The 11,800-nt window shown below is 30.5% G+C and overlaps 1 protein-coding gene and 2 long non-coding RNA genes across 3 annotated transcripts; 1 reads left to right on the top strand and 2 right to left on the bottom strand.

Moving 5' to 3' along the window:
- Positions 1–5,519: 5,519 nt before the first annotated feature.
- Positions 5,520–6,781, bottom strand: LOC139904832 (uncharacterized). The gene is made up of 2 exons (XR_011779075.1): positions 6,536–6,781; positions 5,520–6,475 (listed from the first exon to the last, which is right to left on the bottom strand). It is a non-coding gene; the product is annotated as an uncharacterized lncRNA (long non-coding RNA).
- Positions 6,782–6,891: 110 nt separating this feature from the next.
- Positions 6,892–8,511, top strand: LOC121114509 (uncharacterized). Its single transcript, XR_005863278.2, has 3 exons — positions 6,892–7,795; positions 7,899–7,939; positions 8,007–8,511. It is a non-coding gene; the product is annotated as an uncharacterized lncRNA (long non-coding RNA).
- A 505-nt stretch (positions 8,512–9,016) lies between these two features.
- Positions 9,017–11,156, bottom strand: LOC121114510 (uncharacterized). Its single transcript, XM_040708500.2, has 2 exons — positions 10,745–11,156; positions 9,017–10,608 (listed from the first exon to the last, which is right to left on the bottom strand). Exons 1-2 carry the CDS (start codon positions 10,879–10,881, stop codon positions 9,309–9,311), a joined length of 1,437 nt encoding a protein of 478 aa, XP_040564434.1. The 5' UTR covers positions 10,882–11,156; the 3' UTR covers positions 9,017–9,308.
- Positions 11,157–11,800: the final 644 nt, after the last annotated feature.

Below are 11,800 nucleotides of genomic sequence, written 5' to 3'. Positions count from 1 at the left end.
TGGGGGAGGGGGGAATATACCACTCCACTCCATCCCCTGTGGACACCCTTGTAACTAAGTTGCCTCCAGGAATTCTTAGTTTGTTTCCAGCCTCTCTTTCCCATCCACTGCGGACGCCACGCTTAGACCCCGTCTACACGGCAACTTTTTTAGAAACAATACTGTTTTTTCTTATTGTTTTTTTCGGATTCAAAATGTTTTTCATCCACATGAGGTAGAACTATGCCAGTTAAGAATGGTGGTATATCTAATGGGAATCTCTTTATTACTTTGTAGAGAATTGCTTTTAAAATCATTTTTTCTCTTAAAGAATGAATAAATAAATAATAAATGTTGGTCGTTTAAAAACTTTAATTTTCTACCTATCATTCAAATCAATAAGCGTCAGTGCCCTTTAAAAATATATAGGTTATATTTTGACTATATTCAGAAATTAACAATTTGATTATATAAACAGTTGAATTACGCTTATGGCGACAATTCAAATAAGTTAAACACACTTTTAGGTTAACTTAAAGAATATTAGTTAACAAAAAAAATCTAAGTTTTTTACTCAAGAGCCATAATTTGATCAAAGGACCTTCTTTCTTAGAAAAGAATTCTTAACAAAAAAAATTTTTAAACGTTGCCCCATTATAATTTTTTACTTTTCATTTACATAATTTTTCAGAAACTCATTTCAAAAATAAAATATTAAATGTGAATTTTTTGGAAGGAATTTTTTAAAAACCCATGTTATCCACAGAAAATTATTATTATTTTTTTTAATTTGAAAAAAATTGAAGATTTTTTTTTTTTTTTGATATGGGGTTGTGGAGACTACAGCCCTCCAGTACACCCTGTACGGACGCCCCTGACAATAAACATGGTGTCTTGATTGGTAAACACAAGATAAAATAAAAGAATATTACAAATAATAATTTCCCTTGAGTAGATTACTTGAATTTGCTTAAAAATGTTTAATTATACTCAAAAATTGTATGGTCTTAGATTCTGTTTTTTATTGTTTAATGTCTACAAAAGTCAACTTTTTGCAGTACCATTAATACATTTAACATTTTATTTTGACCTGCGACCGGTGCTTTATTTTACAGAAAAAACGGCCAAAATCTCTGAATATTTATATTGTCAAATTAAGTTTTTTTGTATCCATCTCATAAATATGTGTTTATATTTTGTTGTTCAGTCTTTAAAAAACAATTTAATGAACAGTATTATGGTTTTTTATAACTTAATTCGCATAATTTCATGCATTCACCAATATATTAAAATAAAGCTTGCAAAAAAAAAAAAAAAAAAAAAATACAAAACCAACATTTTGGACTTCTTTCCTGACATAATTCCTAATGAATTAAAATTAAATATGGGCATTAACCGGATAATTTCTCTGAATACCTGAGAGGGTAAAGATAGAAGATCCAGACATGCACTTATGAATCATTTGATGTCATTGGATCCTGACATTATCTGTGTTATAGACATTAAATCGGAGAACTCTTCCTTGTGTGATGATAGTAACTGTCTTATTTGTTTCCCCAAAAGTTTGGGTGTTTTTTACTGGGAAGGGTTCGAATAGAGAAGTATTAAATCTGATTACGAGGAGAATTGAGTATGTTTCTTGTATCAAAGAATGCTCCAACAAAAGTTATTGTAACAAAATTCGAATAGACGCACATGGATTACAATTTTGTATCTTAAATGCTTTTGGCCCGAAGGAAAAATCCTTTTCTTTCTTTCAGGCTATTATTAATAACTAGAGGAAAGATATTTTGCCTTTTATTTTGACTGGTAATCTAAACGTTGATTTTTTTAAAGTTACTTCCCGACACCCGAATATAACTATTTTGAGAAATTTAGTTTGCGAGTTTTATCTAGTAGATATCATCTGTGTGTTGAGCCCGTTAGATATCTTTTCTTTGAGAAGGGGAAGTCAAATGTCAAGAATTGATATGTATTTGGTCTCTCCTCAATTACTTCGTTTGCTGAAAACAGCTTCATAAAAATCAGAACTTTATTCCGATCATAAGTTAATTATTATGGAACTTCATGGAAAACGGAACAATAACGGCTTTAAAATACCAAAATGTATCCTGGAAGAAGATAAATTTAAGATGAAACTATAGACGCACATGGCGAGAATTTTCGATTCATTTTTACTAAAAATCAAGCAGAATAGATGCTTAGGAGAATTATAAAAGTTATTGTAAAAAGCAGCTGTCAGTAAAGGATAATTTCTCAGCCCGGAGAATAATGAAAATAAAATACATGGGTAAAGTTATCATAAATACGAATGATATTGTAAATTATTTTCATACTAAATTCCAAAAAAATAGAAGGCCCAGAAAGTAAATGCTTTCCTAAAAGAAAATCAATCTCAAGTAATCCCAAGAATATGAATTTTACAAGGGAAAATATCGTTCATTAAATTGAATTTCATATGAAGAATAGTAAAGTATCAGTCCTGATGGTATTTTAGGTAATTTTTTTAAACTGTTTCCGGATGAGGTTACACCGTATCAATAAAAATTGATTACTCCATGGAGAGATTCGGGTAAATGCCAAAAAGGCAGACGGAGGGAAGGATTGATCTCATTAAAAAAAAAAAAAAAAAAAGGAATGGGAGAGATTTTTATCACTGGATGCCTGTTACAGTTTTCAACACATCCTATAGAATTATCTCTGGAGTACTATCTCGTCCAATGGAACCAATTTTGAATAAAAATATGGGAATTGCACAAAAAGGTTTTTTAAAACGCAGGAAGATATTGGATGTTTCTCGCAATATTCAGGTTGCTATTGACTCAGTAAGGAAAAGAGATAAATTTGGTGCAGTTTTAGCTGTTGATGTTTTGAGGGGAGATTAACAAGTTAAATACGAATGATGTTACTATGTCAGTGGAAGCAGGTTCGGAGGCTCAATTAATAAAGAGACTGGAAGTACTATTAATTTTCTTTAGAAAATTTAGAAAGAGGTCCGGTCTGGAGTTGAAATGGAGTTAAACTGCTATGATGTCTATCAGTTCATGGAATCTTGCTCGAGAGCTCAAAGATGGGAGCCGCAACATAAAAAAAAAGATCGATATATTAGGCATGCCATTGGAGAGTAATGGTATCCACGAAGATAACTGGAACCAAACTAAGTCAACAGTAGATCCCAAAATCAACCTCTGGTGGAGTTTAAATATACAAAAAAGAATAAACCTATACAATACTCATGATATTCCTACAGTAATTTATAAAGTTACAACAAATCCTGTAAATACTGTAAAAATTTTGTAGACATGTGAGGGAACCCCTCGCAGGAATGGAGAAGGACAATTACTGAAACCAGAATATATGAAAGGCTTATGGTGGGGACTAATCTTACCAACGATGTAACCACGGTACTGTCTCAAGTATGGGATGCGGCTCAACGAGCTATCTGGACTAATGATCCTGTCTTTAATAACGACTCCACATTAGATATTGTTCGGGAAAATCGGAGTAAGAAGTTTTTCTTTAGGAAATTAAAGGGTCCATCTATTTTGGAAGAGTTAGCAACAAAATTTTAGCTAGACACGATATTTACTCCTCAGATCTATTCAATGACGGGAGATTCAAGTTTCCTCTTCAGAGGAATTCATCCCTTTATATTATGTAATGCCCTTGGCATTTGAAAAGGGCAATGCCTAATTTTGAAGGTGAGACGGATATACTATGTGATCTACATAAAAGACTATTGAGTCTCCCTGAAAACTAGAAGAGCAGAATCAAATCATCGTTGAGAGGAATAAATGACGGGAAAAAATACAAAGTCCAATAACAGATTTCCGCTAATTGAATTTTTTTCTCAAGGCCTTCTAAGCAATTTTTAAAATTAAAAAAAATTAAATATAAAAGGTTTGAATGGTGGAGATGAAATTTTTGAGAGAGTAATTGTGATGTATGGACATTCACGAAGGCAACAAGGAGCGTAGCCAAAACCAAAGAAATTGACTTTCCTCTTCTAAACTCAAAAGCTCTTATTGCGAGCAGGCTGACGTCATATGAACCGATTGTTGAGAAAGAAGTGAGGGGTATAATTTTGGCCGCATCTGGGAGATATGTGGCCTTATCGCTGAAAATTCCAAACATAGGAACGGATGCATGGACCACAGCATCAGAAGTCATCAAGTTTATTCCAACTATAGGATCCAACAAGGGAAGAGAATAACAGAATAATCAAGAAGTTTAGGAAAACCTTGTCATAGTATTGTAATTTTATCGTTTTAATTTTATGTCTGCCATTTAATTTGGAGATTTTATTTCATTTGATGAATTTGTTCTGCATATATAATTATAGTTGATATGGTTCAACTCCAGGGCATTTAATTTAAGCTACAATGGTTTTTTTTTGTGTATCTGTACGTAATTGCCCTGGACTTTATTATTATTATATTTATATTAATCTTTTTGTATATATATATATATTAATATGAAGGAACCGAATTAAAAAAAAATAGAGGAGCAATTTGATTATCCAATTATATATAATATTAATTTAGCTTTAGCTTAATCAATGTGGCAAATAGGCTTGCCACAAAATGCGTATAATATATTAAGGGACTCACTAAAAGTACAAGTGGGTGGAAGTGGAACTAGTAATGATGGCAACACTGCACGAAGAGACTTTCAAAATTCCTCAAAGCTTGCTGAAATTACTTTAGTTCACCTTAAGTTCATTCAAAGACTCTACACTATTCTTCAAGTGATACATGAAAGCACTCCTCCTATTAATGTGGATACATTTCATGACTGTATTATCAAAACGGGCGAAATTTTTGTCAATCTATATAATTGGTACATGATAAAGTAAAGTCTGGATTCATGGAAAACGGTCACTTAGCTTCTTGTTTTTCCAATTGGGCTATATTTTGAAGAAGCTGTATAAGCATTACATAAAGAAAATTAGAAGTACCAGACTTAATCACTCAATAAAATCATCAAGAATTAACACCCTAACAGATCAGATTCACCATCTTCTGATAAGGAGTGAGCCCTTAATCTATCACCTTAGAAAATATAATTATAAAGGAGATAAACAAGAGATCAGAGAGATCAGTAGATAATACTTATTAAAAAATTTAAATCTAATAAGCTGGTTAGGTTGCGTGAATATAGATTACAATAATTATAAGAGTATATAATTATACACAATAAGTAAATACAAACCAATTAATCAAAGTAATTTTTTCCCCGTCGGAATATTATTGTAATCTATATTCACGCAACCTACCCCGTTTATTATATTTAATTTTTTAAATAAATTTTATAAACTTAATAGACCATAAATCAACCTTTTTTAAAGGTATTTAAAAAAAATTTGTAATAAGGTCTATTCTATAAGTTCAGCTATGATATAAAGCTTTTGAAGAAAAAAAGATATAAGCATCTAAGTAAGGTTCTTCATTTTACTCGATTTTTTGGTCGTTATATACATTTTTTTATTAAGTGGAATCAAGATAACGTAATAAATAATTTACTTTTTAAATGCAGAAATGTTTTTATCAATTTATTATTTACTTTCATTTGCATATATACATCGTTTTTTCATGTCGAAATATGGCACTGAATCTTAGTTATACCCTAAAACTTGATTTAAAAAAAGGCTTTAAAGGGCAAACCTTTATGGATTGAACATTTTAATAGTCATATTCGTGTTCTATGGGTTAAATAACATTAATATATGTGGGTTTCAGTGTGCTTGCGTTCCAGGACTGTATAAATACAGTTTTGCAGAAAAATATAATTAATATTTTATAAGCACAACACAGTAGTAATTCACTTTTAAATGATTATCGTAAAAATTTGCAGACAAAACCGTTGCCTGGTGAAATTTTTGTGTACATTATTATTGTGAGACAAAATTGTTGGGGTTAATATAATCGTGAAGCAACATCACTGTAAGCAATATGATTGATAGTAATTTCATTGCAAGACATTATTATCGTGTGCAATTTGTTGCTATTTATGTTATATTCGGACGATAATATTATTGAATGATGAAGATACTTGCCATAAATTACCCCACTAATATATCCATCCACAGGTTGTACAGGTGAAGCGCTGGGCCCTTTTTAAACTCCATCGCCGCCGGATTTTTAAGTATTTATTACTCTTTTATAATATGTTATAAAACACTCCTAACCACAAGTTGTGCAGGTGAACGGCTGTGCCCTGAGGTAGGTCAAATTTTATTGTTGAGGATTCTCTAAGCATCAAACAAAACAAATTTACTCAGAAATATAAGAGGTATGTATTACACTTGTATTCGTTATCATTTAAGCGTGTTGTTTAGAAATGCAGCAACTCTCGAGTTTAAACTGCCTTGGACCCAGCATTTCACATGTACACCCTGAGGGCTGGGTGTATTCTGCTATACTAGAAGGGGTCCTTGGTGCATAGAAACGCGTCGGTGGTAGATTCGAAATACATTCAACCTTATACTACTGTGTTTCTAAAATTATTATTAATTAATATAATTTTTTTTTCTGCAAAAGATCACTCATTAATTTACCTATATAACATAAATACATAGTCCTAGCAAAGGATTACATGGCGTTGCCTGGCCCAAGGAGGGAGAGAGAAATCACATTGAAAATGGTCAAATTAATTGACAAAACTAAAAAAATATTCAGAAACTACTTCAATAAACTAATAATTATAATATGAATGTTTTGTTATTGTCGAAAAAGATCCTAATAATTCTAATAGGGTATTTGCGTTGTTTACTTTTATTCGATTGTAAACACATCACCAGTGAGTAGCACCACATTGCGGAAAAATAATACACCTCCTTGAATAATAATTATGATTATCCAGCCAAAAAATACTAGCTACTAGCTAGAGAAAGACTTTAGACGAATTTGAGTCACCTGTTGACAAGAGTTCTTTAATTTTATTACTCATTATTATTTGAGACTTTATGAAAGTGATTTTATTAAGTGATAATAAAATTAAAAGTATTCTTGACTCAGTGTTTCTTCCAAAGATGAGTTAGACAACCCAAGAAGTTAATTTCAAGAATCTACTCTTTTCAAGCAATAAGAAACGTATGAAGTCCTTTTCGCTATTAGTCCTTAAATTACAATTTGGGTTTAAATCCATTAAAACTAATCCATCTATTAGTCAATGTTACTATTACAAGGTTAAGCAACAAGAAAATAGCCTTTTTTCTTCGGAAACAGTTTTTAGATGAGTAAAATAATAGTGATTTCCATACTATGCATACAATTTCAAAGTGATGATGATGACGACAACAGCCCTTAAAATATTTTATTATAAATTGATAAGACCATTTTTGAACCTAAGATTGAGAGTGAGATTAATGATTACCATTCATCCCATGGAAGGCGCTATGAAAAGTATTCTTAGCAAGTTCCATTTTTTTAAACAGGTTAACGATATAAATATAAATTATAATAATAACTATCTTACAATTTACAAATACTGCAATATTGCAATTCGTAAAGATGAAATATTATTAAAAAATAAAATAGATAAACAAAATAACGGCTTCACACAAGAGTAGTATTGATCTTAATCTATACTAGGGCCCTTAATTAATACATACCCCAAGCGACAATGAGTCACAACCCCTGGCGGATAATATATATTTTTTAGTTTGCTTGTGTCCTATTCTTTCTAAAGGGTATTGTAAAAAAGGATCTGTGTAAATCATCGGTAGATTAAAAACTATTCAGGTATTTTGTATTTATTGGTAGTATACAAATTCATTCAATCATAGTGGAACCTTGGCCGAATAATTGGATTAAAAGTATGGACGGAGTTGTCATTTGAGGTCAGATCTCTCAGATGTTCTGCAACAGCCAAAATCCCTCCCTCTCTGACAGGACCTATGATAGGATTACTTTTTGAAGGGGGGGTGTTGTATATATTTTTTTCAAATTTTCCGACTGAGGTAATATATTTTCAGTGTGACTCTCATTTTTTCTGACTCTAATATGAAATGATTTTTTATAATATAGAATTATTTTGACCATTGCCAATGTGATGTCCCGCTCTTTCCTTGCGCCTAGCTACGCCGGATAACCCTTTGCTAGTATTATATATTTTAAAACTTTGATAACATTTTTCTCTACGCTAGAAACTTATATACCCTTTGTAATATACTGGTTATATCATATTTTTGTTACCCATATTCGTTTTTTCATGTACTTTCTGTATTCATTTTTGGGGGATGTTATTTCTTTAGTTTCTGAGTTATTAGAATATTATGAAATTAATTATAAAGATTTCGACTAACATGGAAAATATTACTCAAATCATGTTTGAAATCTTCAACGTGCCTGTAATACATGATGCTATCCAAGCAGTCCTCTCCTTCTATGCCTCTGGTCAGTGGTACGATCAGAGTCATCGACCATGTTTTTTATGCATTCTTAATATTTATCTACCCACGGTATGAATATGACAAAGATATCTTGTTTGCTAATAATTTAGTAATTATTAAATACAGTCTATCTCTTGTAATCTATAAAGTTTAAAATTATTTTCTCCAGTTTTTATTTGGATTAGAAATTGAAATTAATACAATATAATCGTAAAAAAAGGATTCTACATGTTCAGTTATACTTATATTACAATTACAAAGAGAAAATTAAATTTATATATTGGGGCGGCTTAAAGCCCCAAAGAAGTACTGATTGAAGATTTAAATATTTATTCCAAATTTTATCAAAATGATTAGTATAGTTTGTTTATGTAAAAAGGACGGTGGAAAAATTATATCAAAAAATAATCAGTGACCTTTTCATAGTAATGAGAAAATAAATCTTAATTAACAGTTCATGTTTTGCTGGCCTTCATTATATATATATATATAAATATAAAAATATCAATTTTTGAAATAATTTTTATAACTTATAACAATAATATAGATATATGTAAATTGAATATACAATACTTAATATTTTTTTATGAAAAAATTGGTGATGTCACTAAATTTTTACAATTAAAAATAAATAAAAACAAATCGTTATGGAAATGTATAAGAATTAATTTATATATTTTAACTTATGAATAATAATACTGAAACAGAATATAATGGAAAAAAAAACAACATAAAATATGTTTTCAATCTCAAAACCAAAAACTTTAACCAATCTGGAGCTGATCTTTTGAAATAAAAAAATTACAAAATCTACGATAATTTGTTTATTGTTGAAACCATTTTGTTCTTGTTATACTAAGTATTACTTCTCTTCATAATTGATTTTTCTTTCAACCTTTATAATAGTATTCTTCGGTATTCTTCGTAATCTTTGTATTCATGAGGCGGTGCAAAAATGTAATTGATTAGATAACTGTCGAACCTCAGCAATCAAAGATGGAAGCATAATGCCTTTCAAGAACTTCTTACTACTCTTTCTTGGATATTTCCTTTGAAAATATCTTTTCAGCATTTGGACATAGGCCAATTGAGCTCTGTCAATCATTTCTGGGTCTTTAAATTTAACCCCACTTATCTTTACAGAATCAGTCCTATCAAAAAATAATATAAAAAGCATTATGATATAACTAAATTTATCTTGCTTAATAACGTTTTCATCGTCCATAACCCAAGAGTTGATCTGAGATACCAAATGAAGAAATGTGGAATGATTATCATTTTCATTCGGGCACAAATCATGATTCAAAAGATAGTGTTGCAAGGTAAATTCGACCCTGGAAGGGAGATTTTGAATAGTCTCATTATTGTTTAAATGAAGCAAACGAACAGAGTTAATGAGTTCATCAATATCGGGGAAGTTTGGGTTTTTAATGGAGGACAATTCCCTAAAAATATTTATTTTAGAAGAATTGATTTGATAAAGGACATATAAATCCTCTTGAGAGAAATGAAGACTTGAGTTGCTGGTACCCATGGATATCAAGGATAAAAGTTGAATCTTTTCAAGAGACATTGCCATTTTTAAGTAAGGGTATTCAGATCTGGTAGGAAAGGCTAGATAATCAACAAAATCAATTAAAAAATCTGAATCCCGCTTCACCATTGTATTCAAATTATCCAAAAAGTTTTTATGCAAGTTGTTATTTATGGTAAATACAATGGACACCTCTATGGATGTTAGACCTTCAGGGTCATTGAAGCTAGGCAAAGGAGGTTTGTTGTTGTTTAGTGTCATTGCTGATTTTTTAGATCTTCTTTCTCTGTCAGGAAAAACCCAAGATACTCTCATTCCAGCAGAGATACACTTTTGAAAACGGCACAATTGACAGGCTTTTCTGGTTTTCAGATTAATGATGCAATCTTTTGTTTGTGAGCAGCAAATAAATTGCTTGTAGGAGTTATTTTGAACAGAACGACGAAAAAAAGCCCTACAGGATGTGCAACATTGTCCACCATAATATACGTGTTTCCCTGCTACTTCTCCACAAATTTGACAGAGTCTAGGTAGAGCTTGTCTTCCAATTATAATTTGACTTGAATCCTCAGATAAAGTGGTATTATTCAATTCATTAAAATTTTCTTGATCAGCATTGGATAAAAAGGAATCGGAAGACTGTGATAAATATAAAATTTCATTTATTAGGAGGTCATCACTCTCTCTCCGTTGTTCCCTTGCTCTGGAAATAGAAAACACATATTTATTGAATAAGTTTTTATTTCTCCTTCTATTTCTACTCAAGTTCCATCCAATTACTTTTTTTATTCAATTTAATGTGGTTAAGTAACGTAAGGGTGAGCAAATTAAAGACTTACTTAATTTTTGAGGATTCAACGATTGAAGGATTCCAATCCTGACATTCATCGAAGATATCCAACAAGGAGTCCGAAAACACTTCTTCCTCATTGGATTTAAAAAAGGAAGGATATATATCTGACTGAAGATCCTCCATTTAAAAAAAGTTGATGAAAAAGCTGAATGGTTTTTTTTTGTAATATAATCTTTGTCAACCTTGTATTATGTCTACATATATCTAATATAATGAATAACTCACAAGAAGAATCTTACGAATCTTGTCTACAATAATATTCACGAGTTTATGATACAGCATAAATCAAAATAATTCAACTAAATAAACATTTCGTATAGACAATATTGTAATATTGTATTTCACCTGAGTATGCCACATACATTAAGTAGGTATGTACTCCACGGTGTTACCTTGCTCACACAAAGGTATCCCAGGTATTCTGTTGTTAGCTGTCGATTACCTATTTTTATTTGATACGTCATGGCTATTTCATCATTTATTCTTTTTGATAAATAAATAAAATAGTATTAGTAAGTTAATAGTAAGAATATAGGTAGGTGACAAACCTAGAGAGTGCCACCATCAAATAAATTGGCACACTTACTTTTAGAGGTATTTTCTGGTTTTTTTTTTAAATATATATATTTATTTCCTCTATCGTAAATTACTCTGCCAAATTTAATTATTGTTCTTGTTTTTTTTTTAAAGCTAACTATTTTCATGAACCGAGCTACAACAACTCAGAGGTATTGAAATAAAAAACAATTTAAACAAACTCATTCAAAATTGATTTTTTTAAATTAGTTTTTTTAAAGTTAATTTTTATCAACTTCCAGATATCTCCGGTAAAATACGGATATGATCCAGTATACTTTAGACATTTTTCTATCAACTAGCAAATTTTATAAAATTCTTACAGCTGACATAGAAATTATTTCACTTGCAAAAGTTGGTTTCTTAATCACAAATTTAGTAATCTACAAGACATAGAAAACAAATTTTAAATAAAGCTACGATTACATTTTTATGTCAGCTAAAACTTTGTGAAAAAAAAAAATAA

Source organism: Lepeophtheirus salmonis, chromosome 3 (genome assembly GCF_016086655.4).
Source record: "Lepeophtheirus salmonis chromosome 3, UVic_Lsal_1.4, whole genome shotgun sequence".
Classification (NCBI taxonomy): Eukaryota; Metazoa; Arthropoda; class Copepoda; order Siphonostomatoida; family Caligidae; genus Lepeophtheirus; species Lepeophtheirus salmonis.
Note: the sequence above shows the minus strand (reverse complement) of the source record. Positions and strands in the feature narration are given on the sequence as shown.